Here is a 17779-nt window from a genome sequence, read left to right as displayed (position 1 = left end):
ACTTCACTGACACTCCAGACAACCACTAGTGCACAGCTTAAACACCCGGTTGTAAAGCAGTTTCAGTTTGGTGTCATGCTGAGGGAACTGCTTATTGCCCTAGTTGGATTCGGACACAGAAAATTCTTCCTCTCATTCTTCTGTAATTGTTTTATTAAACTCTTTTTTTGCATTTTTTCTCTTCATGTTATTGTTCCCCAATCATGTCCAAGGCGATATTCTCTGAGAGCATTCCAACTAAATGCACACAAGGTCAACTGTAGCTGAATGAACAAATTAACCAAGCAATCTTTTGAACATCAGGTTCAGCTGATGCCGCACTGAGCAGTTGCACTGCAGAAGCAGCTCATGTTGTCTTCTGGAAGAATTGGGGAAACAAGCAATGCTCAGACCAGACAACCCATGTTATGTCTGTGACCACAAAACACACAATCTGTTGACTTTCAAAAAATAGATAGAAAGATAAATAGGTGAATAAAAAAATAAATAAATAAAAAAAGCTGGATAAAAAATTTGTGTGCGTGTCAAATAACCTGATGCAGCAAGGTACAAAAACAAGGTGCTGTTGTGACGCCCTGCAAGAGTCCCCCAGTCTCTCTGGCCGATTCTCAAGTCATGCCACCATTCTGCACACTCAGTCCACTCTTTCCATGTCCACATTAATGACTGTGGTTATTAATACAATGTCCGACATAGTTTTGTCAGGCGAAAACTTCCATATCTGACATACTTTTGTTGGGTGAAAACTTCCAAAAGACTTCAAATTATTTTTTTCCCTTCCAGGTTTGGGACATGCTGTATGACTGGCTCTCAAGATACGAAACCTCTCTTCAATCATCACTGAAATTTACTGAAAGGTGCCAAGTGACACACTGTTGGTCCTTCATGCTTTTATTAAAGGAGACAGCTGGCACTGTATCAGTGTATGTAAACAACACTCGACACGCTCATGACAGGCCATGGATAAGGCCTTCCAATAGTTCCCCTCCCCCAATCCCCCCCTTACCACCGGACAAGGAAACTGCTCGGCACAGCAATGGCACAGCCAGCAGAAATACAGAGACAAGATGACTGGACGGGGGACCATTGGTAGGGGGTGGAGAGGGGGTAGTAGTCGTAGCAAAAATTGTCTCTCATAATACTCTAGTACAGGTTACAGGTGACCACGAACACCAATTACTGGAGCACAACATTACTAGGTGAATAATAATAATAATAATATATATTAGTGTGTAAAAGTAGCCATATACATCAGATTCCAGAAAAAAAAAAAAAAGAGCAAAAAAAAAAGAAGAAAGAAACAACAGAGCAAGAGGCCACCGACGTCCAGCAGAGGAGGAAGAGGACGAGGGCCCCTATCAGCTGAGCAGCACAAGGACAGACAGCCCTCAGTCCAGCTTAGCCGAGTCCGCCACACGTTTCACTGCTTCGTTTGCTGCCATGTCCTCTGCCAGATCCTTGGCTGAAAAAAACATAAAACAAAACAAATTTACACCATGATTAACCCTCTGGTGCTTTGTTCTCCAGGTTACACAGATCATGTCACCATCCTGTTCACCAGCAATCACTGGAACTGCTTTGATCTAACCCCTCCCCCCCTTCCCATTTCCTTATCATACTCACTCAGACTGAACGAAGCAACTAACAATGTACTATTTTCAATCACTGAAGAAAGTACAGCCCACCAATAAAATATCTGCATTTCTGGCCAACACAGCTTGACAGCCGCAATAACCAGTTGATCAAAGTGTTGGACTCTGGATCTGAGGGTCCTGGATCGAATCTTGGCTGTCAGGTGGATTAAGGCTGGAGATTTTTTCTCTCTCCCTGGTGAACAGATGTGCTGAACTGTTTATACCTGAACTGTCCTTTGTGTGTATTCATACACAAAAGAAAAAATGGCTAAGTCAAACATCCTGCAATCAATGTCAGCGTTTGATGGGTAATGGAAATAACAAGAGTATGGCTGCCTACATGACCATGTAAAAACAATCATGCATGGTATAAAAAAAAAAAATAAATAAATAATTTTTACAACCCACTTGTACATGAGTACACTCGTACACCTCAACAGTATGTCAGAAACAATCATTTCAATATCAGCATTGCTAGTGTTAATAAAGAATATCAAAACAACAGCACTGTTAGTGTTGTGAGTCAAACAATAACTTCAATATAAAACAAAAATAAACAACATCTGTTGTCAAGGTAAGTCAAAAATAATATGAATAGTGTGCTGGTAGTGTTAAAAATGGCATGTCAATGTCAATTGTTTAAATAATGCACTGTCAACAGTGTGAAAAGAAAAAAAATCATCTGAATAACCCAAGCTGAATTACAATGAATGGATTTTCTGGAATCAACAGGCACACAAGCCTCCATTGTCTCCAAAAGCAGAAAGGTAAGAAACACATTTCCCTAACACTGGGGAAAAAAAAGAAAGAAAAAAAATCAACCACCAACACACACACACACACACACACACACACACACACACAAACTGACAAAGTGTCACACATACACACCACTTCCACCTCTCTTTAATGGTTTTTTGTTGTTGTTTTTTTATAGTTCTAGTTGAAGTTCTTTTGCAATACCATTATAAGCACATCTGTTATTCACTTATTGGTTGTTGTTGTTGTTGTTGTTGTTTTTTTTGGGGGGGTTTGTTTGTTTTTTTAAAGAGAAATGAAAATCAATTTATATTATATTCTATGACTGCTTTTCTTTAATAAGAATATTCCCCCAAACTACCCCCATCCCCATCTTCACACTGAGCAGCATAAAACAATGAAGTAAAACCATCAATGCAAAATCCACACAGTAGCATCAGCTGTCTGTAAGAAGCCAAAATCTTAAACTTCCAAATGGTAATAATAATCATAATGATAATAATAATAGTACATTATATAATGCTTTCAAACCTCTGTTTTGTCAACTATATCATCTCTACTATTTCTGCTCTGTTAACCAAATCTGTGTCAAGTGTAAGAAAGAGGCAGAGACACTGTATCAGTGTATGCATGTTTTATAAAGTCTATACATCATAGCTTCCCTGAACCCTTTGTGTGTGTGTGTGTGTGTGTGTGTGTGTGTGTGTGTCATGTTGTCAATTATTTGTCTTTAAATCAAACCAACTAAATCTCTGACTTTAAGATTTTAATTCTCACAGTACTTGGACAAATGAAATCAAATAAGGAAACGCGTGAGGTATTTTCACTAATATATGATAAAAAAAAAATATAAACAGAAGCAGAAAAAAGTGGGAGATGTGGGAGACAGGGAATGAAGACAGAACAACATATCTAGTCAGCAATGGTGACCAACATGCCATCCCAAAATAAATAACCTCATACCAAATACATACAATTATGAATACATCATTATGTCCCAGTAAACAAATATATACCTATACACAATAAAAAATTCAAAATGCACAAAAGCTAAATTCACTGCTCTAAAAATCAAAGCCCAAAATAGTCTAAACAGCCAGACTGAAAATGCCTTGAAGTGCTGTGTTCAAAATGAACTCAAAAGCGAAGTGAAGCAAACAGCAAATTCCACAGAAAATGTTGATGGTGCAAGAGATGACCTTTTGGGCCGCACCATGATGAACAGGTATGCATCATACACAGTCATTCCACTGCCATACAGAATAAAGGATGTATTATGTGGTCACACTGGTGTGAACCAACAGGTATACATCATACACAGTCATTCCACTGCCATACAGAATAAAGGATGCATTATGTGGTCACACTGGTGTGAACCAACAGGTATACATCATACACAGTCATTCCACTGCCATACAGGATAAAGGATGCATTATGTGGTCACACTGGTGTGAACCAACAGGTATGCATCATACACAGTCATTCCACTGCCATACAGGATAAAGGATGTATTGTGGGGCCACACTGGGGTGAACCAACAGGTATGCATCATACACAGTCATTCCACTGCCATACAGGGGTAAATGATGTACTGTGGGGCCACACTGGAGTGAACCAACAGGTATGCATCATACACAGTCATTCCACTGCCACACAGGGGCAAAAGGATGTATTGTGGGGCCACACTGGGGTGAACCAACAGGTATGCATCATACACAGTCATTCCACTGCCATACAGGGGTAAAGGATGTACTGTGGGGCCACACTGGGGTGAACCAACACATATATACATCATACACAGTCATTCCACTGCCACACAGGGGTAAAGGATGTATTGTGGGGCCACACTGGGGTGAACCAACACATATATACATCATACACAGTCATTCCACTGCCACACAGGGATAAAGGATGTATTGTGGGGCCACACTGGGGTGAACCAACACATATATACATCATACACAGTCATTCCACTGCCACACAGGGGTAAAGGATGTATTGTGGGGCCACACTGGGGTGAACCAACACATATATACATCATACACAGTCATTCCACTGCCACACAGGGGTAAAGGATGTATTGTGGGGCCACACTGGGGTGAACCAACAGGTATACATCATACACAGTCATTCCACTGCCACACAGGGGTAAAGGATGTATTGTGGGGCCACACTGGGGTGAACCAACAGGTATACTTCATACACAGTCATTCCACTGCCACACAGGGGTAAAGGATGTATTGTGGGGCCACACTGGGGTGAACCAACAGGTATACTTCATACACAGTCATTCCACTGCCATACAGGGGTAAAGGATGTACTGTGGGGCCACACTGGGGTGAACCAACAGGTATGCATCATACACAGTCATTCCACTGCCATACAGGGGTAAAGGATGTACTGTGGGGCCACACTGGGGTGAACCGACAGGTATGCATCATACATTCATCATACTGCCACACAGCGGTAAAAGGTGATATGTGGGGCCACACCGGGTTGAACCAACACATATACATCATACAGTCATTCCACTGTCACACAGGGAAAGGGCGTATTGTGGGACCACAGTGGTGAGGAGGGTGGGGCCAAAATGGTGGTGAAAGGTTAACGACGGGGCCACACTGATGTGAAACTGGGACAAACAGGGGTGATGGGTGAACTGACATGCAAATGTCTATACATATATCATGCATCCACGTGGAAAAGATGGGGGTGAAGGGTTTCAAAGTGGAAAGCCAACCTGTGCCCAACTCCAAGCCGGACTCTAGAGGCATGCACAGCCCTACATATCTTTCCTTCTCTTCGCCGCCGCCCTAGTCACTGGGCTGCACACTTCAACCACACATCACCACCATCACTGTCACCTGCGTCTTCTCTGTGAATGTGTGTAAGCGTGTGTGCATGAGTGTGTGTAAACATGTCTACAGATCTTCTATCAGTATCTCCATCACAGTCTGTCCACAAACACAAAATATATTGAGAACACATCAAAAGGCATAATTACAAATGCACAGAACAAACTCAAAGCACCATAATATATATGAACAGAATTTTTTTTTTTTTTAACTGAACTGTGATCTGAACAACAAAAAAAGAGAACAGTTTCAAGATAATGCAAAGTCACTACCCAGTTTAAGAGACTGAAAGAGCAATACAATTAACAAATTAGTGCAAGCTTCTCACACAACACCCAACAAAATTAGCGCGGAAACAAAAACAACATCCATCCATCAACAGCTGTATCGAGCACCAAGGCCAAACAAAAAACACTGCCACAGAGAAAACCTTACTGTCACACACTAAAGATTGAGTGTACAACACCAGTAAAGCACAGCAGTAATCAGATCATGATTTATGCAACAGAACACAAACAAAACTTGCTGAAACTTACAAAAAAAGAAACATTAAAAAGATACAAAATTTTAACCAGGAAATCCTGAAAAAATAGTCTGAACAACAAAACAAAAACAAAAAAAAGAACAAAAAACTGTGAAGATGTTAACTTACCTAGTCCTACTGATTCTTTGACCATACCAAGGACTGGCACGACAAAGGGTGACAATAACAAAGCAACAGAAAATGCATTCACAATACTGACTGAGGTATATAAGCTGGACAAAATGAGAAGAAGCAGGTGCATTCCATCACAATGACAGGTCTGCGATCAATGTAAACAAACATGACTTTTACCACACAAGTCAGCACCACGAAACAAATACACAAGCCAGCCAAACCAAACTGACAAAGAAAACTGGTCAGTGATGACTTCTCCGCCCCACCTGCTAAGGTTGGCCTTCACTTTACATACACACAGAATCACACCATGTTTTACCAACAACAATAACACAAAAAACAAGGCAAATGACAAAAAATACACAATGCAAACACAATTTCTTTTGTTTAGTGAGCAAGTAAAGCAGGGTGTTCAAATTATTCAACCAAATATCATACAAACAAAAAATGTCTTTTTCTTAGCAAACAATAAAAGCAGTGTTAAAACAGTTCTTCGGGAAGGTCTTTTTACCCCTGCCTACTCTGGAGTTTTCTTTTGAATGCAAAGAACCACATTTTATCATATCTCAAAAGCTATCAATATCAGTATCATTTAATCCTGTTTCCCCTACAGTTTAATACACATGACACACGCACACAGTGACACACCTTTTAGTCTGCCCATTTATATTACTTTTTTTTTTTTGTTAGGCTCCATGAGAGTTTCATGGAAGCCCAGAAGCAGTAAGGTTCTACCTGATTTGCAAACCACCTCCCTCTGTCCGCAACATGCTGGATTAGGTCAGACAGGATCACGTTTTATGGGACCTACTCAGGCTGACTGACCCATAGCAAAGATTATACGTGTCCACAAGGAGCTGGAAGGCCTGGTCCATTCAAAGCAAGGACCACACATGCAACATAAGGCACACACCCTACTAAAATGCTGTTTAAGAGTGCATGTTGCTGCGACCTGAACTGCACAAAACAGACATGATGGCATCCAGATCTGTCGCACAAACAGCTCAACATGGGCTACGCACAACAGCTACGCCAAGACACAGACTGAGCCTAGCTACATCAAACATGCCACAGCTACAGCTTACATGCACTACAGAGAACAGTGATACATATTTTACGTACAGCCATTGTAATACCTGTGCATAACAGCACTGCTGATACACCACAACACCGACAGATTCACCACATCCATGTTTATACACCACAATTAGTTAGCACACATCAAAACATCGTCATCCAAGACAAGTCACACTCAGTAAACCCAGCACAGGACTGTACCAGTAATCAGTGTTGCACAACACAGGTCCTGTTCATTCAGAGCCCAGCCCACACAGTACGCGCTGTGCCGCCCCCCACACCCCACCCCTCTCCCTACCCCCTACCTTCATTCATGGCATCCTTGGCCTCGTCAAGGGCCTTGTCGATCTTATCCTGGTGCCGCAGGATGAAAGGTCGGATGAAGCGGTAGTACAGCGTGGTTGACCCATTGGCCTCCATGGGAGCGAAACACCACACCAGGAAAATGCACTGTGTCACACACCAACAACATGACGTGGTCAGGCTTCATACTGTTATTACAGGATTTCATTAATCTTCTAAAACTTTTTTTATTTTTAACCTGCAGAAGAACCCAATTGTGTCAAAAAATTCAAAACTAACACATCACCTGAATGAAAAGCATCTTTTGTGTGTAAGTTTACATGTAATTATGTATGTGAATCCTTATCTTCTAAATAGACGAGAACTGATTCTGGTTGAAAACATCCTTTTGAGGACTTTTTTTTTCCATTACTTTAAGATTCAGGTGGAATGTTTTGCTACTGAGCTTAAGTTATTAATCACAGACAGGCTATCCATAAACAATAAGACGACGAGAAGCCAACCATAACTAATGGCAAAGCTGACAAACTGTCCATAAACAAAGTGACAACATAATCAAGACTGCAGGTGAAGTAGTGTGCTGTGAGCCCCACCTTGAGGAGCCAGTAGAAGGGGATCCAGAAGAGGAAGATGTCTGAGAAGAACTCCACCAGGCTGAAGACGCTGTAGGTGACCCAGTAGGTCAGCCACTTGGTGTCATCATCCTTCTGCCGAGACTCAATCGCCTTTATCCTGACACCACCACCACATCATCATCACTCAACATACTAGCATTTACAACTGATCGTATTGTATTTCTCTTTTTGTCACAACTGATTTCTCTCCCCAGGAAGAGCGCACCATTACACTACAACGCCACCCTTTTTTTTTCTTTTTATTTTTCCTGTGTGCAGTTTTATTTGTTTTTCCAATCAAAGTGGAATTTTGAACAGAATTTTGCCAGGAACAACCCTTTTGCTGCCATAGGTTCTTTTATGTGCGCTAAGTGCATGCTGCACACGGGACCTCAATTTATCGTCTCGTTCAAATGACTAGTGTCCAGAACACCACTCAAGGTCTAGTGGAGGGGGAGAAAATATCAGCCGCTGAGCCATAATTCGAACCAGTGCGCTCAGATTCTCTCGCTTCCTAGGCGAACATGTTAACTCTAGACCATCAGTCCACCTTTATCCTTATCAAACTGTCTTTATCCTGACAACACCAACACCACCGCCGCATCATCATCACTCAACATAGCATAAATCAATAACAGACATCATCAGCAAACAACATCAGCACACTATCAATTCTAACTTTTGTCATTTGAAAATAATTTTCCATTTATTTTCCCATTACAATTACAAACAAGAAATACTGCATCACACATATCTTAAAAACTCACTGTAATAAAACTGCAGAAGTTTGTAAATCTAGGTATACTTTCACTAATTTAATGTCTTCATTCTTCACTCTAAAAACAAAATTATAATGAACAGTAACTGTGCAATTACAAGTCTCTAAAGTGACCACAAAGATGAATAATGGAAATACACCACTTCATCAAACAGCCTTCCGACTTATATTATTCAATCACAAAGATTGAAAGAAACAGCCGATAAAGAGGCCACAAATGAGGAAACGTTAAATATTCAACAACCAAAAAAAAACATCAATGCCATGTCAAGTACAGCATACTTACGATGCATAGGCAGGATACAGGAAACCAATGAAGTTGCACAGGAACTGTGCTCCATAGCCCACCATCAAGTACAAGGCCACCAAGCCGATGAAGCCTGCACACACACCTACACATTACACTTACAGTCCACTGTGATCAAATCCCCCATTCCTGTAGACTTCTTTTCTGCAAGCACCAGTTCAAATACTGATTCCCAATCCTGAAATTTTGATGATCTGGTTATTATCAATAACATCAATGACTGTAATTTGACAATCCAGTGTTGTGCAGTCTTGTGTGCAATGTACTTCTGCTTTGCACTGCTTGTCCTTGACATGGAATGGAGAAGATAACCGCTTGTTTACCACTGACTCAAGTCCTAGTTTAGTATATAAATAGATGTTTTTGGTTTCTTTTTTCATAAATGTTTTTGGTTTCTTCACTACATGCCACTGTCTAAATCAGGGCAATTGTTTATAATTCTGTAACTTTTATAAAGTTATTAAAACCATCAATAGCATATGAGCTGAAACATGGAAACTATCAAGTCAATACATCACAACAACCTGAAAAAAGCCACACAATATAACCAAGATCAGAGCACTAAATCATGTATAATTATGACGAAACACATGCAGAGTGACTGCCAAGCAGCACCACAAATGTCAAACATTCCCCTTCACAACATATGGTTTTTACTCACTGGCAGATACTGTAATTAATGCAAATGGAATACCATACATACATGGGTGATGCAAAAAAGAGAGGAGGATACATTTCATTACAAACAGAACTCTGAATATCTACACTCTAGACTGCTAATGGACCCTTACTTTCACTTTCCACATGCCAGGTGTCATGACATGTGCTGTGGCCCTTGCACTCTGACTTTAGTCACTGATATGAAGATTTGATTGACAGGTGGGCCTCATTTAGATTTATGAATCTCATTATTTTCCCATCATTTTTTGTTCAATACTAGTAATGTGATACTGTTGTTTTAAAATTACACAATATGATTAATAGAACTTATCAGGGGGGGAGGGGGGGGGAGGGGGTGGAATATCCCAGTTCACAAGAAAAACTCTAAACCTCTGAATGAAATTCTGACTTAAACCATTAAACGTAGTTCAGTTTGGGCTGTAAAATATATACACAATGTCATGTCAGTAACTTCCACTGTTTCAGCTCATGCTCCAGTTGCTGATCCATGACTCACAGTCACACTGACATAATGATGAAGTACAATAATCTCAGTCACTGTAATTATACCGCCCCTCGCCCCTCGCCCCTCGTGAACCATTAAACGAGGGTTTCACTCCAACATTTTTGAGAGATCTGGGTGTATTTCATGAAGAAAAATCACCTTACAAATTGCTAATGGGGTACCAAATTTAAAATTTCAAAAAAGGCTTTCTCGTTTTAAAAATAAAATGTTCATGACGAAATCTTGAACCGTTATTAAACAATGCCGATCATTCACGTTCATAAAGCTTCACGATCATCAATGACCGATGGATAATGCAGTGCTCAATTACTTGATTAATCGAATCCACATGTTGCGTTACAGCTTTAGATGATCAACAGCCGTGCATCGAAACAGACCGGACTGGTCGACAGTTGTGCTGCGTTGCGGTGCCGCTTCCCATACGACGTGTCTGCTATTACCCAGATTTTTCTATTACGCGGATTGCACAATTTGATGAAATTCACCTTGTACTTCTTAAAAACGAACCCACGATTACGCACACAGAAAATGCGATATCTCATAGTCATTAAAAATAAATTGCGCGCAACGAATTGATTATGATAGTAAATACACAGCCCTACGGACACGGCTGCTTCGATTCCGCAGAACCCGCGGTGGCTACACCTGCCATTTGGACAAAGAAGATACAAGTTTCATGATAAAAATTGGCTCTTGAGCACTTACCAAGAGCGATATACAGCCTCTTGACGCCTGTTTTTGTTTCTAACTTTTCAAGCACATCATTAAGTGCGTTCTTCTCGTGCAGTAACTTGTCCAACTTGTTTTTCCAAGTCTCTACGTGCTGCTTCACGGCCGCCATCGTTCCTCGTTGATGAGTTGTCTTGCTTGTGGTAGGTGTCGCCGTTATCGCATAAGGGGCATAACTTTATAAATTAGTTCTTTACTTTCGATTTCTTCTTTTTTTATCGTCAACGTGACGACCAGTATCAGTATGCTGACGAAACCGTCGTTTTGTGAGAGGATGTTGTAGGGCGCGATTTAACTGGACTGCCAAAGGACGTGCTGTTAGCTGAGAAAGAAGATGGGGTCAGTCAACTGGTGTGTTCGCATCTACAGCGAGGCCAATCCGGCTACCGCGGTTGCGGTCCCAGGAAATACTCCCGACCGGCCTAGTCCTTGAGTTGAGTCACAGGCAGGAGGCCATTCTGGACTTGAGACAGTCCAACGACTCGGCTGTGACAACCTCCTAGGACAATGTGTTCCATTCCGGGATAGTCCAGGGTTCTCGGAACGACATCTGTTTCTAGTGTACTTGTACTGCGTCCTGCAGGAAGGGTTCTCTACAGTTTTAGTGCAGGCGTTTTTGTTTTTTTCTGGAGCTCAACCTACTGTCTCAGTAATGGTCTTGGTTGGCACTGGAAGGCAAAGTTTGTGTGTGTGTGTGTGTGTGTGTGTGTGTGTGTGTGTGTGTGTGTGTGCCGTCACGGTGTGCGTGCCCAGTGTGACCACGTAACTGAACACTGAGGCCTCTTTAATGAACTCATGGATTCCCTACAGTACATACTTTTCTCTTTGATCATGGCGGCATCGAAGCCGCCTGTGTGTGTGTGTGTACTGTGTGTGTGGCAGTGTGTGTGTGTGTGTGTGTGTGTGGCACTGAGGTGTGTGTGTCCCTCCTTCGTACGTGCATAGGTGAAGAAGACAGAAGGGCCGACCACTGATGTTGAATGACCGGTAAAACTGAGGCCGTCGAAGATGGTTTAATTATGATCATCCCTATCTCTTTGTCCGGCATTGTGGGGTTGCTACTTTCCGTGCAGCAGCTGGACATGATGTTTTACTCACTCCGCCCAAGGGGTCTCGATGTCGCCATCGTCAAGAACGTGCCGAGTGAGATAAGGCACTGTCTCTCCTCCCCGGCCTTTCCACATACACTTTCGTGCGCGCACGCACACACACACACACACTGGCACACACACACACACACACACACACACACACACACACACACACACACACACACACACACACACTGGCACACACACACACACACACACACACACACACACACCGTCACACATACACGCACGCGCACGCGCGCGCGCGCGCCGCACACTCTGACGTCAGAATGTCCTGAATGGGCACAGAAGATTAAATGAAACACTGATTACTCAGGCTAAGCAATCCATAATCTTCCTGAACTATACTTTGTGATTCTCATTTTATGTATTTCTTTATTTTCTAACACCCTCCGCCCACCCCCACAGCATCCAGTCTCTCTCTCTCTCTCTCTCTCTCTCTCTCTCTCTCTCTCTCTCTCTCTCTCTCTCTCTCTCTCTCTCTCTCTCTCTCTCAGGCTAGCTGTCGCACTTCAGATTCTCATTCCCCGTACCCCTCTAACACCCAAATAAAATAAATAAATATAATAAATAAATGAATAAATAAATAAATATTTTTAAAAGCCCTCCAGTTCCGTTGGAAGTCCGTCGTCTGCCTTGTGCAATATCTGCCAGTGCGAGGCAGGCGGGTAGCCACCTTATACATTCTGGATGCCGCAGTACGTCAGTCAGCTCAAATCTCTTTACACCCCGGAGTTTCTCGATGATCACGGTCTCGACCTGCACGGTCCGATCAATCAATCAATCGATCACACCGACGTGCCAACCCTCATGTACAGCGGCCGGCCTCGATCAGTGTCTCACTCAGTGTCTACCTGCATTGAATCACTGACCTCTAAATCTCATTACACCTACGAATCCCCTCGATCTCGGCCTCGGGTCTAATCGACCTAACTGACACAATTATAGGCTAGCTAATTAATAATCGCTATAGAGCCTCAGCTGTAGCTGACTAGCTGATGACGGAGGACGAAAGCGGCAGCGCCGCAGATCGATGTAGTAGTAGCCTATGTCTGTCCCGTCCCGCTTCAGTTGTCGAACTCTGCACGACCGGCTGAACAACTCCATAGTTTCGAACACAATTGAGGGGAGGGAAAAAAATCTAAAAAGGATATCGATTGGCAATAGACAGTCATGCAACATAGACGCACGGTGCCTGCAGAATTCATCACAAGGACGAGCTCAGTATAAAGACTACTATCGATCAACGTAAGCTATATGGTTGTGCGTCACGTCACGGTTGAGGCCATGCTCGTAATTCCAGGTTTCTCCATTTCACCACGTAGACATCCTCATTGCCTCAGTTTTTCTGTTCTTTTTCTTTTTTTAAATTCTATTTGTGTGTGTGTGTGTGTGTGTGTGTGCAAGACCACCCTCATCAACCACCCTGCACCGACAATAATCAGAGAATAACCTGACACCAATGATGGAGATCTGACAGAGGCAGAAGACTGATTAAACCATTATCACCAGCGATGATGAAAGCAGGAATGAGCATCGTCAGTTCCCAGCTTTCACGTAAGACTCAAAAAGGCCAGATCAACAGATCTCCTAAGGTAGAGAAATAATTTATGGCAGTGCGTAATGTGTGTATCCGCCTGTGATGATATAGTATATATGATATCAGTCGTGTTCGACTATGACCATCAGAAGAGCAGAAGAGGTTTCTGCTGTCCCGACTATCCGCTGGGCTAGAATTTGTCTTGATATATATATATATATATATATATATATATATATATATATATATATATATATATCATTCATCCACTATCCCGACCCTTTCGTTCTGAAAGGCTCCACAGAATGACGGGGGGGTGGAGGGGGGAGAATACGTACCAGTTGTCTACGATAAGGCGCTGGGTCAGGCCAGCTTTCTTATCAACCCCGTGATTTGTACGGTACCAAAATGGGAGGCGGGGGGAGTCGACACATGCCACACTGACGTCATTGGCGGCGTGTTCTAGCGTCATGGATAAGGCGTCATAGATCAGGTCTTCAGTCAAACCAGTATTGACGTTTGATTGGGAAAACGGTCGTTGACGATTGAGTGTGATGCGTCACTGATAAATAATGCGTCATGGATCTGGATTTGATTGGTCTATGAATCTATCTATTTTTGTTTTAAGCTCAAATTGTCCTCATCTATATTCACTTAACTAACTATACTGAAGAAAACTTCATATTCTACTCCAGCTGACGCAGCTGATCTCAAGTTGTTCTCCAATATGTCCTGGTTCAGCACTGTGTCTCCCTAGCAGGGTGGGCTGGGGGGGTGCGGGGGGGGGGGGGGGGGTCAACTTCTCGAACGGACACCCCGAGTTGAGCTCAAAGATGTCCTGTTGCAGCGCGGCTGCATCTCACTAACCGGGGGGGTGGGGGGGGGGTGCGGGGGGTAGGAGGGGGACCGAGGGGGAGGTTGATTTACTCCTGGGAGGCAGCCAAGACCGCTCTGCCCAATGCTGCAGAAAACGCGGCGACGGAGCGTGCCTGTACAACCTCCTCCTCCAGTTTGTTCCAGTCTGCTGCTGTCCTGACAAAGAATGAGCATTTATACTGCTCTGAACGTGTCTGGGGGACTTTGTAGCCACGGCTGTTGTTGTGCACGTGCTTGGCGATGATGTTGGTTTCCACGTGGTCTGTGTAAGTCTTCATTTTGATCTTCCTCTTGGTTTTGTCTGCAGGAGTCAGGAATTCCTCAGGTGACAGAGCTGGAACCTGGCCTTCTATCACTTTAAAGAGTGTGACAAGCCTTTGTTGCTTCCTTAGCCGCTCTTGTAGTGTGGGCAAACCCGGCTCCTGGAGCATCCGTGTGACACACCCTGGGTCTTGTGACTTGTAATCCCTCTTCATGAAGTGTGCTGCCCGTCTCTGCACTCGCTCAAGTCTGTTCTGATCTTTTGCCAAGTACGGGTCCCAAACACTGGCTCCGTAGTCTAGGACAGATCGAACGAGCGAAATGTAGGCTGTACGGCGGCACTCTTCAGGAAAGCTGCCCAAGTTTCGTCGGAGGAATCCGAGCGTGGAGCTTGCCCTCTTGCAGATGTTTGTGATATGTGGACCATTTTAAGTCTGCAGAAATCTGTATTCCCAGGTAGGGATTTTGATCCACATGTTGGAGAATTTCCCCATCAAATTTGTAGTAGAAGGACGAGCGGTGTTTGGTTGGAAGAGCCATAACATTTTTATTGCATTAAACCTCATTCCCCGTTCTCCAGTCCGTTCTTTAACTTGGCAAGGTCTTCTTGGAGTGAGATGTGGTCCTGGAACTGGTGTATTTCTCGGTACAGTAGGCAATCGTCGGCAAACAGTCGTACTTTGGAATTTGTGATCACATCCTCGGGCAAGTCATTTATATGACATAGGAAAAGTAGGGGCCCCGAGAACTGTGCCGTGGGGTACTCCAGATTCGACTACTGTCTCCTCCGAGGTTTCTCTTTCCAGGACCACTCTCATTGTTCTCTTTGTGAGGAAGCTTGAGATCCACCTATGGACTGGGCCTGCGATTCCATAATGCTGCAGTTTGTGGTGGAGCTTGTCATGGGGCACAGAATCAAAGGCCTTGCTGAAGTCCAAGATCACAACATCTGTTTGGGTTCCTTCATCATTTGACTTGAGGAGCGGGTCATAGTGGGTGATAGGGAGAGTGTTGAGCGGCGATTGGTAGTGGTTTGTGGGGAGGGGCGGAGGAGGTCGAGGGGGGAGGTGTGTTCAATGAGATGAGCAGGAGACCAATCAAGAGGAGAGACTGCGTGTGTGTGTGCGTGTGTGTGTGTGTGTGTGTGTGTGTGTGTGTTCTCTGTGTGTAGGGGGGTGGGGGAGGGGAGCGGGGGCGGGGGTGTTTGCATGTCTGTGTGTGTAGGTTTTTCTTTGTTCTCGTTTCTAAAATAGTAGTCTGTGGAAGTGAAAATATATGAATATCAGTGTGTAGAATGAAACGTGCCATGTGATATGTTGAATACTCATGTCATACAGATTTACTACGTTAATGACAACATTTAAAATGTTTTTGTGTGATGCTTTTAGACTTGTGTCTTTGTATGCATCTGTCAAGTTTAATGTTTTAGCATCTGGTAATTGTCTGTGTGTTTTTGCTGCACCTGGTGTAATTTCTTTGCAACATGAGATAAATAAAAGGATTACTATTATTGTATTTCTCATTTTCGTCACAACGGGTTTCTCTGCGAGAAATTCAGGCTACTCTCACCAGGGAGAGCGCGTCACTACACTGAGAGCGCCACCCATTTTTTTGTTGTATTTTTTCCTACGTGCAGTTTTATTTGTTTTTCCTATCGAGGTGGATTTTTTTAACAGAATTTTGTCAGGGACAACCCTTTTGTTGCCATGGGTTCTTTTACATGCACTAAGTGCATGCTGCACACGGGACCTTGGTTTATCATCTCGTCTGAATGACTAGTGTCCAGACCAGCATTATGAGTAATTCTGTGTGGCTGTTCCTTCGTCTCTCCTTCCAACTTCCTCCCCAACATATCTCCCTGTTAATCTGTCTTTCCTGCCCTCTGTTCCTTCATCTCTCCTTCCAACTTCTTCCCCAACATATCTCCCTGTTATTCTGTCTTTCCTGCCCTCTGTTCCTTCGTCTCTCCTTCCAACTTCCTCCCCAACATATCTCCCTGTTATTCTGTCTTTCCTGCCCTCTGTTCCTTTCACCTCAATCGTCTCTTCTTCCGAGCTCTGTCCTCATCACCTTGTTCACCTCGCATCCTGTTTTATCCCTTTTCCAGGCTTGCTTGCTCGTCTGTCCACTTACCTGGTCTGTCTGTCTGTCTCTCTCTCCTCCCCCTCTCTTCTTTTAGTTCCTTCTCATCTGTCTGTCTGTTTATTCAACCTCCCACCCCTACCTCCCATGTAAACACTGTGTGTGTGTGTGTGTTTGTGTATTTGTGTGCGTGTGTGTGTGTGTGTGTGTGTGTGTGTTTGTGTATTTGTGTGCGTGTGTGTGTGTGTGTGTGTGTAGGCTGTATGTTTTACATTTATTTGCTTATTTGTTTATTTATTATCATTACTGTTTTTTCGTTTTATTTTTATTTATTATTATTGTTGTTATTATTATCATTGTTATAATTATTCTTTTTCTTTTTTTCCTTTATATATATATATATATATATATATATATATTAAGATAATCATTTGCCTCTTCTTTTTTTCTTTCCTTTTTCTCAAGGCCTGACTAAGCGTTTTGGGTTACGCTGCTGGTCAGGCATCTGCTTGGCAGATGTGGTGTAGCGTATATGGATTTGTCTGAACACAGTGACAATCCTTGAGCTACTGATACTCTCTCTCTCTCTCTCTCTCTCTCTCACAAGAAATCAAGCTGAAACATATCAATGGATAGTGTGGTTTAATACATCATTACAGAGGATGTCCATTGTAAAACCCATCTTTTATCATGCATTTACTTCTCATTCATTGAGACAGACAGACAGACAGACAGAGACAGACAAAGAGAGACAGAGAGGAGGAGGAGGAGGAGGCAGGGAACATAAAGTAGAAGATAAACAAACAAAAATAAAAATAATAATAATAATAATGAAGAGAGGCAGAATGTGGATGCAGCGGGTGATGAACAGATACTGACATATGTTACTTCATGATTGTATACATTGCATACAATCCAGACATGCATATATATATATATATATATATATATATATATATATATATATATATACATATCAAGTAGATACACACTGCACTTCCTTTCAAA

The 17779-nt window shown here is 42.8% G+C and overlaps 1 protein-coding gene across 2 annotated transcripts; it reads right to left on the bottom strand.

Annotated features, from left to right (window-relative positions):
• Nucleotides 1-210: 210 nt before the first annotated feature.
• LOC143297452 (receptor expression-enhancing protein 5-like) lies at nt 211-11040 on the bottom strand. Of its 2 annotated transcripts, XM_076609834.1 has the most exons (6): nt 10877-11040; nt 8965-9058; nt 7880-8018; nt 7289-7433; nt 5134-5225; nt 211-1462 (listed from the first exon to the last, which is right to left on the bottom strand). In XM_076609834.1, the coding sequence occupies exons 1-5, from the start codon at nt 11010-11012 to the stop codon at nt 5176-5178; spliced, it is 564 nt and encodes a 187-aa protein (XP_076465949.1). In that variant the 5' UTR covers nt 11013-11040; the 3' UTR covers nt 211-1462; nt 5134-5175. The 2 variants fall into 2 exon arrangements, with proteins under 2 accessions (XP_076465949.1, XP_076465948.1); XM_076609833.1 differs by lacking the exon at nt 5134-5225 and having other exon boundaries at nt 10877-11038.
• Nucleotides 11041-17779: the final 6739 nt, after the last annotated feature.

This window comes from Babylonia areolata, chromosome 22 (assembly GCF_041734735.1).
Source record: "Babylonia areolata isolate BAREFJ2019XMU chromosome 22, ASM4173473v1, whole genome shotgun sequence".
In the NCBI taxonomy this organism is placed as follows: Eukaryota; Metazoa; Mollusca; class Gastropoda; order Neogastropoda; family Buccinidae; genus Babylonia; species Babylonia areolata.
Note: the sequence above shows the minus strand (reverse complement) of the source record. Positions and strands in the feature narration are given on the sequence as shown.